Raw genomic sequence first — 15,787 nt, 5'->3', positions numbered from 1 at the left:
ATCAATTCTCTATTTACTACATTAAAATTCTGTAAGCTATTTCTGAGTTGTTTGAGTTCTTCATTTTTAAGACACTGCTTTTTTCCTCTTTCTAAACTTACTATTTAAATATCAAGATAATATATGCCTAAGCAATTAAAAATAATTGTTCATTTGCACAAATTTTTTAATAAAATGTTTCTTCCATGTATGCAGTAGTACATGCCTCTTTCAATTCTTTCTTTGACATAAAATCATTTGAAACAAACCTTACAGGTAAGCTGTTTTTATGGTCACACTGTAGTAGAACCATGGTTATTAATGAATACTATTCTCTGTGAACTATTTGAGTAAAATTGTTTTATGTGTATATTTCTTCATAGTAACTGAACGTGCTAACCATGCTAAGGACAACTTATTTGAAGTTAATATTAATAAATATGATGGGTAAGTAACTTCATTTGCTTTTTTCTTTTTCTCTTCTAGCTGATATATTGTGACCTGTCTTATTGTCTCTTTTGTCACCTTTATTAATAATTACATTCATTGCAACAGACAAAAGTTTTGGGGTGCGTTCCTCTCCATAGGAAGAGCTGCACATTTAGGAGGATCAAAGCAAAATTGGACTGCTTCGGTAAAGCTGTTTAACATGTAATATACTGAAGAGTAATGATATTTCCATTGTTTTTGTTTCTTCACAAAATTCTCATGCAAGGTTTTTTTGCTCATTCAGAAGTTGAGCATTCTAATATTATGTGACAGCCTGAAAGATATTTTGAAGTATTTTGAGGTACAGGTGGGCTTGACACATACGTGACTCCAGCACATTGCATCAGTAGTATTTGGTCAGTGTGTAAAAGCTGTGTGCTGTTTAGAAATAAACAGCTACATTTCAGTTAGTTCCTCTTCCCATGTAAGGTCATACAAATAATCACTACATCCTTTGGCTTTATTTTTTCACACTATTTGTTCTGTTGTAGAATTACTGTTTTAAGAGAAAAGTACAGTAAAGGCTTATCTGAACAGTGAAGTTGCATGTTTGTTAAATTTGCAGTAGAAGTACAGTATTTCAGTAAATAGACTAGTCATTCCAGTTCTGTTTCATGACATGAGTTACATGACTATGTAGGAAATGGTTAAAAAGTATGCAGAACCTATGCAAGTAAATTCTCATAGCTACAGTGTGTTAAGATAGTATGTTGCTATGCTTGTAGACAAACACTTTAAAACTGGAAAGCTGCAAAAATAAAACATTTCATATTTTTCACAAGTACTTATGCTAGAGGAGCATATCTATATGTATGACATTAATCAAGTGAAGGCATGATGTTGACATATTGTGGCAGGAAGTAACCAGACTCACAAATTGACTCTCAGGTTGACAGATTGCTAGACTTCACCTGCTTTAAAATGAGTTGACTTATGTAAATAGTTTTGACCATACTGGCATTTTTCTTAGTTTTGCAGAAGTGCAAGGGAAGGAAACTGGGGTCTTGAAAGACCTACTTATTTATTTATGTATTTTCTTTTAATATGACTTACGTGATTTTAAGTAAGATAACACTGAAGCTTGGTGAAATTCCAATACAGAACAGAAAAAGGAAGAAACTGAGCCAATGTCTAGAACTGTCTGTGCTCTAAAGAGATGCCCAAAGTGGTAATCATTCTGACCTGCAGGGTTCATCAGGGACTATTAAAACAAGGTACTCTCATGTGAAATACAGGAAAAATATGTAGCTGAATGTTTGGTGTAGTTAGGAGGATTTTATCTCAACTGTAATGTTTCAGCGCTTGCTGGGCTAAAACTATAAAACTGAAGTGTTAAGAAGTTCAGCATGCAATTTCTAAAACTTTTTATTGATGTAAATTAGATGTGTCATCACAAGCTATGCATATCTGTTTTCTCATTAAGTCCATGTATCATTTCCTCAGAAAACTAAAAATGAATACTTTTCGGAAAGTACAGAAAAATAAATCATTAAACAAACATTGGGCTTTTTAGCTCCTCTCCCTAAAATTATATAGCTTAAAATATTTAGGAAATGTTACAACATCAAAGTGGGGGTGGAAAAGAGAGAATCCTTGCCTCTTAACAAAAAAAAAAAAAAAAAAAAAAACTGTTATTTTAACTCTGTAGCTAAAAGAAAACCCGTAATCTCAAGACACAATATATATTGCACTGCAGAAGTTGGATGTTCTAGGAAGTTTCGGGATAAGACGAATAACTTGAAGCTTAAGATTGGCTGTAAGTAGAGCGATGAGTTAAGTTTCAAGCAGAGGTGAATCTACCATCTGATTGAGGCTCTTTGTTAGAACTGACAAAACGGAGATAAGCCTTCTTCCTTCGAAAGATGCCTGTTAAAACGCTAAAATTCACTCTGAACAACTTGTTTTTGAAAGGGCCAGTGACTGAGTGTAGTGGTACCTGAAGCATTTTCTGTAGATTCAAATTATCTCTTACTGTAGTGTTTTGGTGGTGGTATGGTTTTTTTTGGTTGTTTTTTTGTAAGGATTTCTGAAGCAGTTCTCTTTATTAATACTACTTTTTTAATATAGGATCACCTGGTTATAGGGAAGATTTTAAAAACAGTTGCACAGTGTAAATGTGCTTGTTTTCATGAAGTTTTGTTGACTTTTCTCACATACAAGAGAAGTTTGTTTTGATTCCTTCACCTAATTGTTGTCCACCTGTCCTCTTAGATCTGATAATGAAGAGGAAGTTACTTAAATGATGAGATTTTCATTTATTCTCCAAATTTCCAACTTGGGAATGCCATGATTGCCATTTCGAAGCTAGGTATAGGATTCTTAAAGCTAATCACTTCACTGCCTTCCAAGTGTATACTTGAGACAGCTTATTTATAGCTATTGTGTACGTTTCCATTTTGTTCTTCCCATTTCCCCTTACAAGAATTTCCTATGGTGTGCATACTAATCCGACAGCTCATTGATAGAGCAGCTTCCCTTTGAAGACAACTACTTAAAATACTCACTGTTACCATATAGCAAGTTCTTGCATATCGCTATGCAGAACAACTGCAGCATGCTGTAGTATTGCACAAGTAATGACTGTGTTTAGAATAGCTGATAGAGATGAATCACTATACTTCCTTATCCATATGCCAGTTGCACAAGTCTTTAAAAACTGGGGGGGGGGGGACTTTGAAACAATTTGACAGAATAATTCTAAAAACTCATTTGTTTTGTGTACCAGAAGTCCTTTAGCATATATAGTCTACTGTTGTTATCTGTGTAAAAAGTGGGATGCTAGTCTGTTAGAAAAAAAAGCAAAAACACCCTAGCAAAATCTCTTTTATGGTATTTCTTCACTAAGAGTTAAGGCTTTGCACATTGACCTTCTAATGCTTGCGATTGGTTTAAACATACTAATATTCTGTATCTGAATTTCTTTATCTGTCAGCATTTACCCTTGGTAGGCATAGACATCCATTTCATTCTGTCATCTCTGAATCTGGATATGCTACTTCTTAAGAACAGAATAGTATTGATTTTTTTTTTACTTTCAAACAAGATTGATACAAGAGTGCTCTTAAATTGAAGTAGAAATTTATGCCCACTCAACATCTTAGAGTCTGTGCGGAAAGATGAAACAGGCTACTCAAGTTGAGGAATAATGTAGCTAAGCTTTGAAAAGAGAAATTCGTTATAAAAATGAAAAACAAATACCGTCTTCTCTCTTCTCTCTCAGTCTCTTAGGCCTTGACTGAGAGACAGACAGTGTATATTATAAGACTGTCTTCTCCATTCATTAAACAAATGGCTGTTTTTTCAGGATTCATTTATGCTGAAAATAAAACAAAGATAGCTAAAGTTAAATCAGCAGTACTTAAAAGATTCAGTCAACTGACCTGTCCTATGGAACAAGTGCTTGTTCTGCAGTATATATTGCTGACTGTGTGAAAGAGTAAGTGTTAGATTATGCATTGGAAAAGATTGCTGAACAGTAAACTTTTCTAATTGTGTATGCTGGGGACTATATGCATAATTTTGGATTTGTCATGTGTTCCTTCAAAGTGTTTTGGAATTACATTTTCTCTGTTAAAGATGTTACGCTTTTAGAGTACAGAGTGTGTTTGATTGTGTATGCAATCTCTACAGCTGTAAAATAGTCTTTTACTACTTAGTACTTGCTTGGCTGTGGACTCTGCTGAACTTTAACATAATGAGGATCTGTGTAGTTGCTGCACTGGCTCTGACTCAAATTAGTTTTGCAAAACAGTTTTTGTTTCTGGTAACATTTAGAACTCTGTTTCGTTATGAATGGCTGTGTAAGTCACATGGCTTCTGTCTGTTTTATGGGCTTCTGAAGTTCAGCATGTTCAAAAGAGCGTGCAAGCATGCACTTGTCCGTTTTTGACTCATGTATAACTTACGTCCCTATTAAATGGATAGTGCTAAATACCACAATTCTGCCTGAAGCTACAAATATTAACTTTCCTTTTTTAGCAAAGGTACCATATTTACATTTTGTTTACCTAATATACTTACAAAGCTATACGTACAGTCCTGTTCTGTGTTTTCCTTGTATAGTGAGTTTCCACTGGTATTTGTCATCTGCACATAGCAAAAGAGCATAGAGAATTATTATTATTTTTTGGTTGCATTCCAACATTTTTCTAACACTACAGAAGTGTCTAGGTACATTTGTAGTTGAGTAGCTTGAATTTGTTTTTTCTCCTTTTTGTTTAGTTCCAAGTTGACTGTGTGCTGTTATAATCTATAAAGATGGAGAAGAAGAATAGAACAACTTTTTGATGTGCACTGCATGCCCTACATAGAACACTTGCTGTGTTGGTTATTGACTGTTCGTGTGCATTCTAATTTGTGTTTCCTGGCAGTGTTGTCTGTGTTGGTGGGGACGGCATGTTCAGTGAAGTGATGCATGGTCTTATTGGAAGAATGCAGAAGGACTCTGGCATAGACCAAAATAATCCCAAAGCACCGTTAGTCCAGTGCAATATAAGGATTGGCATAATTCCTGCTGGTAAGAAAGGGTTAACTTTCAGTTTACTTTATTCATTTAACTTCTCAATAGTAGGCCTAAATGTAAAATATGAGTAATATTATTTCATAAAGATGCCTAATTAGAACTGTTGTTATCTCAGTATAATTATCGATCATATGCAATCCTATTTGGAAAGGATGCTAGAAAGCAAGTCTAAAATGTGCAATTTTAGAATTTTTAATAATGAGGTAGTTGCTTCTTTCTTGTCTTTATTTTATGGCTTATTTTATAGTAATGCAAGATAAGATATTGACTAATACCTTAGGCCATCTGAAAACATTAATGAGCAAACTTTACTGAATGGACACTTAACTGATAAACTTTTTTCCAGTTCAAAATTCTCTGCAAATTTAATTAGAATTGCAGTGAGAACCTCCCATACACCTGGTAAACTCACATAAATGCCAGAATTCCTTCCCCTTAGCCCCAGTTGTCATTGCAGGAGGCCTATAGCAACTACAGCTGAGGAACAGTCCTCAGGTTCCAGAGTTGCCCTTGCTGCTTTTTAGAGGCTATACCTTCACACTTTTAAATGACAGTCATGACAGTCACTTTTTCAGGCAATCCTGACGAGTGTTGTGGGGAGACGTTGACGGGAACTTTCTCAGAATTCAGTTCTTTGATAAACTGGGTGTGGTGTGGGGGGTGTGCGTGTGCTTTTTAGTTGCCACAGACACTCTTTGGATCAATCTTGCAGTTAATAAATCAAATGGCCCAGGTGTTACCTCACCCCTGCCAGTAGAAGGCTCGATTCCAAACATTCCTTCAAAAAAAGTGTAGTTATGAGATGATTTCCTCTCTCAAAATTGAATTCAAAGTTGCAGCTCTTTAATGGCATTGACAGTTTTAAAGTCTGGATGAAAAGACAAATGGACTAGTCAGTGTCTCTTGTATTTTAGGTTTTTTGTTTATCAGATGGTTGAGACTTGAATTAAACTCTGATATGAAATAGCTATTATGACTTGCTGACTAAAACACAGACATTATGAGAGCATTTGACACAGGTTACAAGAATATACCAAGCTAAAGTAAAATATTTGTAATCTTATACTTTAGGTGACTGTTTTTGTTCCTTATATCTTAGAGAAGAATGTATCCAAACCTAAATCATCTGAATTGTTGCTTGGAAGAAGCTTAACCCTTTCCATTTGTATTACACTGAAGGTTAGATGTATAACAGTTGTGATGAGAATGCATTTTTGTATTGTTAAATTGTCTCCATTCCTGTGGTTAGCTAGTATATAATTACTATATTGAAATATTCTCTGATTTTATTTGTCAAAGCATCATATTAAAATCAATTTGTGTATTAAACTTACAAAAATAGAATTGGAAGTGCTCTGCCCTTCCTTTCCCTTATTCAGGCAAAATTCTTCAAATAAGGGCTTTTGTTTACATAATTTGCTTTCAGAAGAATTTGTCTGCAGGTGATATTCATGACCATAAGAAGACACAATTAAAATACCAGAACATCAGTATTAAGAGCTATTTCTTTGCCCTGAGGAGAAGGAAATGAACTATAAACATCATAAAAGATTAACTTTGCTTTTTCAACAATTTCTTAATGCATTTTTTCCAATTGCAGCCAAAAAGTATGAGCTTTACTGATATTTTAGTATTTCTAACATGTATCAAGTCACTTTCTTCTCTTAGGTATTTCACAATGTTTTGGGTTTTGTGTTTCAGTTGTTGTAGTGAGTTGCTACTTGAATGTACACTGCATGCTCTATGCCTGAACTAACATGAGGTGCTGTGATATAAATGTTTTTCTTCAAGTTGTTCAGATCCTTTAGATGCTGTTATAAAGAACTTTTAAGGAGGCTGGCCTTGAAGTTCTTCTAAGTAGCTTTTAAAGAAGTCCAGAGGATAGTACACATCTTGGTCTGCCTGTATGCTGTACAACTTTTAAAACTGGACCATTTTAAATATATAGGAAGGTTCTTCTAGGAGTTTAATTTTGATGTATTTACCACAAAAGGGAATCTACTTGCTGAATAAATCTTATCCTTTCTTAACATATCTGGCTGTCCCAGGGACCTGAAATTGTGTATGAAATGACCAAACGCATGTATTGTAGTGTGGTGGGGAAGGTAGCATGAATTTTCTCCAACTGTTAGTGATGCTGTTCTCTCTGGTAACCATAGTGCTTACCTGACTGCTACATGATCATTACCTTTTCTATAGTTATAGGTTTTACTTGATGTGATAGAGCTCTGACCATATATTAACCCCAAGGAATCTGCTGGTTCCCAGACTACTAGTGCAAGGGGCTTGTTCCAAAAGAAATGAAATTCTTAACTGAATTTTTCCTGAACTTTTCACTGACAATCCTAACAATACAGCAAGTAAAAAAGAATAATGCAGTATAAATCATGCATATAAGAAAATATTTTGTGCATAACTCTTTTTAGTTCAGTATAACAAACATTTTCTTAAAATCCTAAGAACATACTGATGGAGACTAAAAGCAAACATTATGCAGGCTTCAGAGGTTAAGTTCTAAAGCGCTGTGTGTATTCTTGTCTTCTGATAGATGCAGACAGTTAACTCAGTGAGGACAGGAGCCTGGGGTAAGGTAATACCATCTCAGGGACTTCAACTTTTTTATTATTTAGTCCCTAACTTCAAGCTGTGTTATCTGAAACATAGCAAATTGTTCTACTTTTGTTGCTGTGATTTAACTACATCTTGCTGGTTGAGTTAAAATGTATGCCTGCCTGAGGTCAGGGCAGGGTTTTTTGTTTGTTTTAGTTTTTTTTTTTTTTTTTTTTCCCCTCACTCTAATTCCACTGACACTTTTCTCTAGACTTTTTTCCTTGCTGAGCTCACTGTAGCTTACCCCACTGAGAAGCCCCCAAATGGCCTGCTCGCAGAGATGCCAGGTGCTATCACGTTAAACACGTTTTGTTGATTTCTTAGTTTGTTACATTCACAGTTCATTTCTCTAACATAGTTTTATGCTAAAGAGTTCACAACTTTGCTGTAATGCTATCTACCTCGGTGTAGTTTAAGATGGAATTAAAATCTAAAACCAGGAAATAGTGGTTTCAGTCTTAACAGAAATCCTGTGGACACATGATGATTCAAGTCTGTTCCTTGTAGATGTTACCATAAATGTGTTCTTTCCTTTCCTTTGAGATGGAATGAGTACGTGGCAGCTCACTCCTGCTTTTTGTATTTTGTCTCTTCAGTAGTAGAGTTCTCTACTCTTGCTGAAACTGAAGCTACTTGAGAACTGGATAAAGAAAATTGAATTGTGGCCCAGAACCAGTATCTCATTTGGGCTTGGTTCTTACATAGAAAATTCTTCCTCTTGAAAACCTGTTCTTTGCCATCTCCATCCAAGTTCACATACCCTGTCCTCCTGTTCCACCTGGACTTAGGAGAAGATAAAAAAAGGGAGGGAGGGGAAACCAAATTTTCACATAAATGCAGCCCAACAATCCCTATTTTTCGTGTGTCTTGCATTTCACTATTACCTATTCTGCTTTTCTTGAAGAAGGGAGGATATAGATGAGCCACTGTACATGTACAGGCCATACTGTTTAAAGCATGTTCTGGAGGAATCCTCTTACCTGTGTAAATTCCTCATAGGTCACAATTTTTCTTTCTCCCTTATTCCTCCTCCCTGCTTTACATTTTTGAAGAGATATCTTTAAAAGTAGCACTCCCCCCCCCCCCACCTTACCTCACTTCTAGTCTGCCTTAGTCTTCAAGTAGTAGTAAGACACACTTAACCTTTTCATCACTTAGGAGGTACCTCTGTACCAATTACCAATGCATGAAGCATAGCATTTCATTCAGGTTTCATCTAGCATCTGTGTTCAAACTAATGCTCAATTCAGCAGGCTTAATTTTTGCTCAGAAATTTAATTGCACACACATTTGAAACTAAAAATGAAAGAAAGATTTAATACTATAACACTTTCACCTATATGACCTTTTTTGAGGGATTAGCTTTATTTCATAGGCAGAAGTCTTCAGGCTCTTTTTAAATATTAATGCTGCTTCTAAGCCATGATTCGTACTCTCCAAAGCAAGGACTTACTTGGCCTTTTGTGATTGATGTGTGTCCAGCTAGTCTATTTCCTTAGTGTGTCTTCTGGCTAAAATATCAACGATTCCTATACTTCATTGTACACTGCTTATTTAATAAACTTGTATTTTAATTTAATAAATAAAAGCTTCTATTCAAATGGCCATTTTTGACTGCTGAAGTTCTGTATTAGCTGCAGCCATTCTTCAAATATGCTAGTGTAAATTGAGATAAATTAGACTGATTGGTGTTGCAAACAGGTTTGTTAGGAGTACTTAGAGGCTGTAGCAACTTGACCAAGTTTTGCACTCTAGTGTGGAAATTGCAAGTCAGTGCACCTACAGAAACTTTGAGTGATTACTTCCTGCTAATGCCATCTAGCCTTAAAGCACATCCAGCTGTGGTTTAATACCACATTCAGAGTGGTAGTATACTGCCATAGAACTTAAAGAAATGATTTTCTCTGGTTTTAGCATGCAGCATTGAAGTTGCATCTTGATGCTTAAGTACTAAAATTTTAGCTTCTAGAGTAAACCAAAATAACTCATTCTTTTTAATAAACCTGGCATAGGATGGCTGGACGAAGCTGTCACTGCTGTCGGAGGCTCCTTTAGAAAAAGAGAACTGATTATATTAAATGCCCGTATGATCTCAGCAGCTGGAATAAAAATACTACTGCACTCTCTGTGCTAGGCAGTAATATTAACGCAATTGTTCTCTTTCCAAAAACCAAGTCGTCTACTCTCCCCTGGGAATAGGGGAAAACTCTTCCAAGCACTAGGGAAGATTAAGTGAAATGCAGAAAAGAAGTGTTAATTGCTATAGTAATTTGGACTCCTAGTGTTTCCAGCTCCCTCTCACTGTATAATCTTTTGTTGCAGTCAAGGATGCGATCTCTGTAATGTGAAGTATTGAAACATGCATTGTGATTGATAATCAGAATGTCAACGTGTGGTTGTAAAAGTTGAGAATACTGAAGATGACACCACCAGCTTGTTATGTGAAGGCTAGATAGAAAAATGGTTGGGGATTCGTTAACACGCTTCAAAACCAGAAAGAAGATCATGAAGCATGACTCAACTCCTATTCTAGCTTTCTCTAGGCTGTAAAATTTCTCTCGTAAATTGTGTTAAAGCATACTATAAACAGCTATTTTTTTTTTAAAGACTGAACGATGTGTCCACAACCTTTCTTGTTATAAAGTTTGTAGTATTTAATGATCTTTGTAGTTTAGCGTTTCATTTCAAGGTTGTCCAATGTATGTCCAATTTCAATTCTTAGGTCCAATATTTTATGTTTCTCCTTCAGCAATTTAAATCAATTATACTTCTGGAAATGAGAGTCTTAGAGCATTCAGTACTGCGGAGCTACTGTAAAGACAACTGAATCAAGATTACTTTTACCTGTATTGATAACTTTACCTTTAAATTTGTGCATTAGCATTAGCTTTGCATTAACCCTTTTTGTTGTTGTTGTTGTTGTTGTACTGTGGTAGTGAACTTCTGCTGAAGTGATTATGTACCAAAAAAAGAAAAGTAAAACAGCCCAAAGTCTTTCTGAACTGTTTCTTTTTAAGCAAGTCTGTCATTCTGAAGATGTTAAATTGCTTTCTTGGTTTCTGGATGCTAAAAGGAAGGTGTGTAAAACTTTGAACAGAAGCACAACTGTATGCACAGGCCATTTAGCTCTTCCTCTAAAAATCATGTAATATTCTTTCTTCTGAGTGTGTCAGTTTCTTGTCATTTGAAAATCGCTTCCCAGGAAAGATGCCATCTAGACTTTCAAAATACTAAATGGTGCTGGACTGAGAATAATTCCATTTGCAGTTACTCTGACAGTAGCATGACTCAGCTGATATTTCTTCACTGGGATAACTGCATGAACTGTATGACTTTGCAAAAATAATCAAAATGGACAGAACCCACATTGAAGCTATTAATTTTACATATTTACTGTACAGAATTCTGTTGCCATGCTAATTTTCCCCTGAGGAGTCTGAATATGCTAAAGGAGCACCTTCCCCATAACCAGAAGTGTCAGAAGTATCTCACATGGAGCAATGCTCATGAGCACTAAGAGTATTTCTGTTTCTCTCCTAAATTCACTATTTGTTGTATGGATCAACATCTAGCTGACTGTTGCTTCTGTCATCCCTCTAACCTTTAGTAGTTGGAACTACAGTGGCAGTCTTTCAGTTCTCTGGAACTTATTTTTGTATTTAGTCATTAAAAGACAAAAAAAAAAATCAGTCCAAATAGCATGTGTATTGTTTTAAGAAAAGCTAGTTGTGAGTTAGTGGTCCTAAGCGTTTTTCACAGGATTAATTTTAGCACTTTGCCTGTTCTCTTGTTTGTTACAGATGGTAAACTTTCCATTTTTTGTCCACAGTATCATATGGTATGAACTCTCCCATGCAACCAGTAAGAATGGTCTTGCATATCACCTTGTGGCTTAATGACCAATTTAAAGCTGGTGAGAAGTTTATCTGAGCACCTGTCTGCACGACTTACCTACTCACTGTAGTTCAACAATATTTGCATGCACAGAGAGGGAAGTGGGGAAATGACTGATTTACTTTAGTTGTACCTTACTCTATGCAGTCTCATCCCTTTGTTTTCTTAAATCTTGCTGTGGCAAAAACATGTTTGGTGAGGAGCATGAGCTTATGTACTCTCTCTAATATTTTAAATATATATCTTGACCATTTCTTTCTGTAATTAGTTAAAAGGAGGAATTACCTTGATGAATTTTTAAATCATTTTTAATACAAATTTGGGGGGGGGGGGGGGGAAGAAAGAATGTAGAACTTACCTATATAGCAACTGTGTGGCTACATGATACCTTCTAATAACAGGCTTTGGGGAAATTGATTAGTAATGAAACAGGGCTCTAGTCTACATAAGTGTATGGTAAAGATTCAAAATGACTGTATGTGTTCTACCAAGGATTAGCTACTGTAGCAGCTGTTGCGCCCTTTACGCACTTACTGGTCTCAGTAGGCTCTTAATGTCAAGATATCTGGGACGAGAGCTCTCCCTAGTTGGGAGACTTCAGACTTTTAGTTTGGGACTTAGCTATCTGCGTGTGGCTGCTTAGTGCTCTTTGAGATGTACTAGCACTATGCAAGACATGTTTTATACTAGAATGGTATTTGGAAGCAAAGCAGACTCTACAGCACTTGAACATTGGTGGTTGGTGTCATTTTTAAGGGAGTTACCTACTGTAAGTAGGGTATCGATTTGAAATTCACATGCAAATTTTAATGCCTACGTTTAGGTATCTGCATGTAAGATAGGTATCTAAACTCATGTTATAGTGGAGGGGGGAATCTGGTCAATACAGCCCCTAGGTCCTGTGTGTGTCTGCCCTTGTGCAGTTGTCCTACTTCCTGAGGCACCTCAAGTGGTGTGAGGTGCCTGTGTGGGGGCACCCTGAATCAACCTCAGGCTGCCACCAGCTGTCCTGACAAGATCACCTTCAAGAAACGGAGCTTAGACATACGGTCACGTGTCCAGGTTCACATGTAACTACTTTTAGGTGTTTTCACCTGAAACTCAGTCCTTCCCTTACATACTGTTTTTAACCTTCCTGTGCACCAAAGCAAAATGTAGTTTCCATACAGAGGACTTTTTTTTTTTTTTTTTTTTTTTTTTTTTTTTTTTAATGAATTGGAGTTCAGTTAACAAGTGGATCAACTGCTTTCTTCACACTTTCCTCTGAAGGGCTGCATACAATGGAAGCCTCTCTTGTTTTTCTTCGCTCTTATGCTGTTGCACTTGAAATACACAAATTCTAGCAGGATGTATTACCATGTTTTCTCTCAGCTTAGCCAGAACAAATAACATCCATCACCTAACGTTAGCCAAGAATCACGCTTTGTGCAAGCTTCTTGCCCAGACTGAGTGCTCTGGCAACCCTAAGCTGTTAATCATTCCAGGGAATAGAAGGGATGCAAGTTAAATTCTAGATTTACATTCTAATCTCACTTTCCAAATTAGATATGTATGGATGAAATAAGCTAGATTTTCATGAGTTTTGCATGTGCATCTATTGTGCTGTTTGGGAAGTAGTAGATTCCAAAGCTATTCAAGACCATTCTAATTTAAAACTAAGAAGAAAAATTTTGTCCAAAATGGTGTAGACTTTCTATTTAGTTATGAAGTAGTCAAAGAGACTCAAATCCTTATGCTTTATGATATATTTCAAATACTGGTTGAACTTTTTTGTGACCTTGAAACTAGCACTGTTAGGTTCATACTTGGTGTGATGTGGTGTTATGACCACTTTTATTCTCTTGGAGTGTACGTTAAGAATAATACTGGTTTTGTTGCTCTGTGCTACCAGATCTGAGAGAGCAAAAAACCTGATATTTTACTGTTTGTAGCTATGTTAATATTTTATACTCTACTGGCATGCCTAAGAAATAGGGGTAATTTGACTGTTGGTAAACATTGTTGCTATCTTTCCCCAGCCTACCATTTTAGAATCTTTGAATTAATTTCAGACTTTGGATCTAATTTTACGTATAGACTAGTTTCTGTGGCCTCCCTTTATAGTTAATGAATAGAAATGAACAGGAGTTCTAGAAATTGTCCAATGGATAAATGAGCTTTTTAAAATGACTACAGAAGAGTACAGGGAGACAAGCCTCCTGTGTTTAAATGCTTGTGTGAGTTCCCCTCTTCTGCTCCCACCTAGCATGTAAGACTGCCAGGAAGCTGTGTCCGTATACCTCTGGAATTAATGTGAATTGGAGGTAATTCTAGCAGCAGAATACAGGTTGATCTTGAAGAAATGAAAAAGATTGGTTGGAACATTAGGCTTGTATATTTAGCAGTAGAAGTTCAGGCCAGATCATTCAGTAACTAATTTTCTTGGATATTCTTTTTGAGAGCACTGAGAATTTTCTGCCTAACTGAAATTCCTGAGTATAGGAGGCAAAATGAAATTGGCAAAATTGACAGTAATGTAGAGCTTCAGTATCTGAACTCTGATTAACACTTTCCTCTATAAAACTCCAAATTTGGCACCATTGCATCTTCTGTGTACCACATCTGGTATGATACTGAGAGAGAGTGGAGTCTTGTCTGTGCAACAGCCTATACAGATAATGATACACTTGCACTGTGGTGAACCTTTGTCTTGTAGAGAAAGAGCTCTTAATCACACTCTTTCTTTTGGTTTGCAGTTCTGTTATATGTGTCTTTTCTTTAAGTGGTTACTGGGGTTTCTTGTTCACTGTGACTGGCTTCTGCGTAGTGTTTACCAGATAGTAGCTTCTTTTATGCTCTTCATTGATAGGAGAAATTATGTCCATTTCCTGAGAAGTGAGATGGAGGGGAAAGGATTTTCCTTGCCGTTATTGATAGTATGTGCCCTGACTGCCTTCAAAGTGCAAAAGAACCAAAAGTGGATTTTAAATGATGATTGTCAATCTCCCATTTTCAGTTTTATATTTTAATCTGAATAGGCCTCAAAAAACTTTCTGAGGTATTCAGCCTCTAGTGTATCAATAGCAAATCTGAAAGCAGATGCATGGAATTGCCAGCACTGACTTTAAATGAATTAGTTTTGAGGGCAGAGAAGGAAGAAACTTGATCTGGAATTAGGTGCTATAACAAATTATGTGCTTTGATATGTCCAGCCCTGACTTCCAAGTCCCTGCTGCAGAGCAGAATTTAAAATTTAGAGCTCTGTGTTAGACTCTCTAATTTTTCATGTAGGTATGGGATAGAGTTGGCTATCTCTAAATGGCACCTACCATAGCCAGTGTACTGAGTGCAGAGCCAACTAAAGCTAGTTAGTAGTGATGACTGAGAATATGGGTGAAACCTAAGTCTTCCCTTGTCTGCTTTTGGGTATTTTGCTCAAGACTGTAAAGACACCTCTCTATCCACTTTGCTTCCATTATCTGTAAACTATTTCCTGAGAGCAAGTATCTGCTAATTTTCAAATAATGGAATTAAGCAGAAGTTTGTGTTTTAAAATGCAGCTGGAGAAGTTGGGTATGTTGACAGCCTGGAATTTACAGCACTTCCCCAGAAAGCGGGAGACTGGTCATAATATCTTCTTTTTATGAGATCTCAATGAGTAAGAAATCTTAAGCAGAGGAGAATCCATGTATGCCTTTCTTCTCCTTTATCCATAACTAATACAAAAGCTGTGATGTAATCCTGAAATCTGCGAACTAATGATTTATTTCCCCTCACCAACTGCTATACATTTATTGCATAGAATGAAAGTCTTTGTATGGAGAGAAGTAAATTTTACTCATTGGAAAAAAGTTATTGTTCCAATTTAGATCATAATATTTGTATCCGTATAGTCCATATAGTGTTCCATAAAGTAAAAGGGAGCAGGCTGAGAGAACATAATGCTTTTGTTTGGAGGGAGTGTGCCAATAATACTTGTTTTGAAAGATATAAATTAATTTCTAGTTCTTCATTTTTCAGGGTCAACAGATTGCGTATGCTATTCGACAGTTGGCATTTCTGATCCAGTAACATCAGCTCTACATATTATTCTAGGTAGGTAATCACAGTTCACTGTTTTGTTATGAAAATAATTAAAATATTCCAAAACAGCAATTGTATTCAGTCTGTCTTTTTACATGTCCGTGATATATTATTTTAATATAACAGATAAATTAAAATATGAACTCTTTATCTGGGATTAGGACTCTTTATGATATGAAATACAGGGAGGTTAAAAATGAATTGCTTGCTCTACTGTAATTTGTTTTTTTC

The 15,787-nt window shown here is 36.0% G+C and overlaps 1 protein-coding gene across 1 annotated transcript in view; it reads left to right on the top strand.

Annotated features, from left to right (window-relative positions):
* The window catches only part of CERK (ceramide kinase), a 48,363-nt gene that overhangs the window by 14,191 nt on the left and 18,385 nt on the right, over nt 1–15,787 (top strand). The window contains exons 5-7 of the mRNA XM_064506132.1: nt 363–426; nt 4,839–4,984; nt 15,494–15,568. Coding sequence (XP_064362202.1) covers nt 363–426; nt 4,839–4,984; nt 15,494–15,568 — 285 coding nt within the window. The remainder of the gene's footprint in view (nt 1–362; nt 427–4,838; nt 4,985–15,493; nt 15,569–15,787) is intronic.

This window comes from Dromaius novaehollandiae, chromosome 1 (assembly GCF_036370855.1).
Source record: "Dromaius novaehollandiae isolate bDroNov1 chromosome 1, bDroNov1.hap1, whole genome shotgun sequence".
NCBI lineage: Eukaryota > Metazoa > Chordata > Aves > Casuariiformes > Dromaiidae > Dromaius > Dromaius novaehollandiae.
This window is presented reverse-complemented; position numbering and strand designations above follow the sequence as displayed.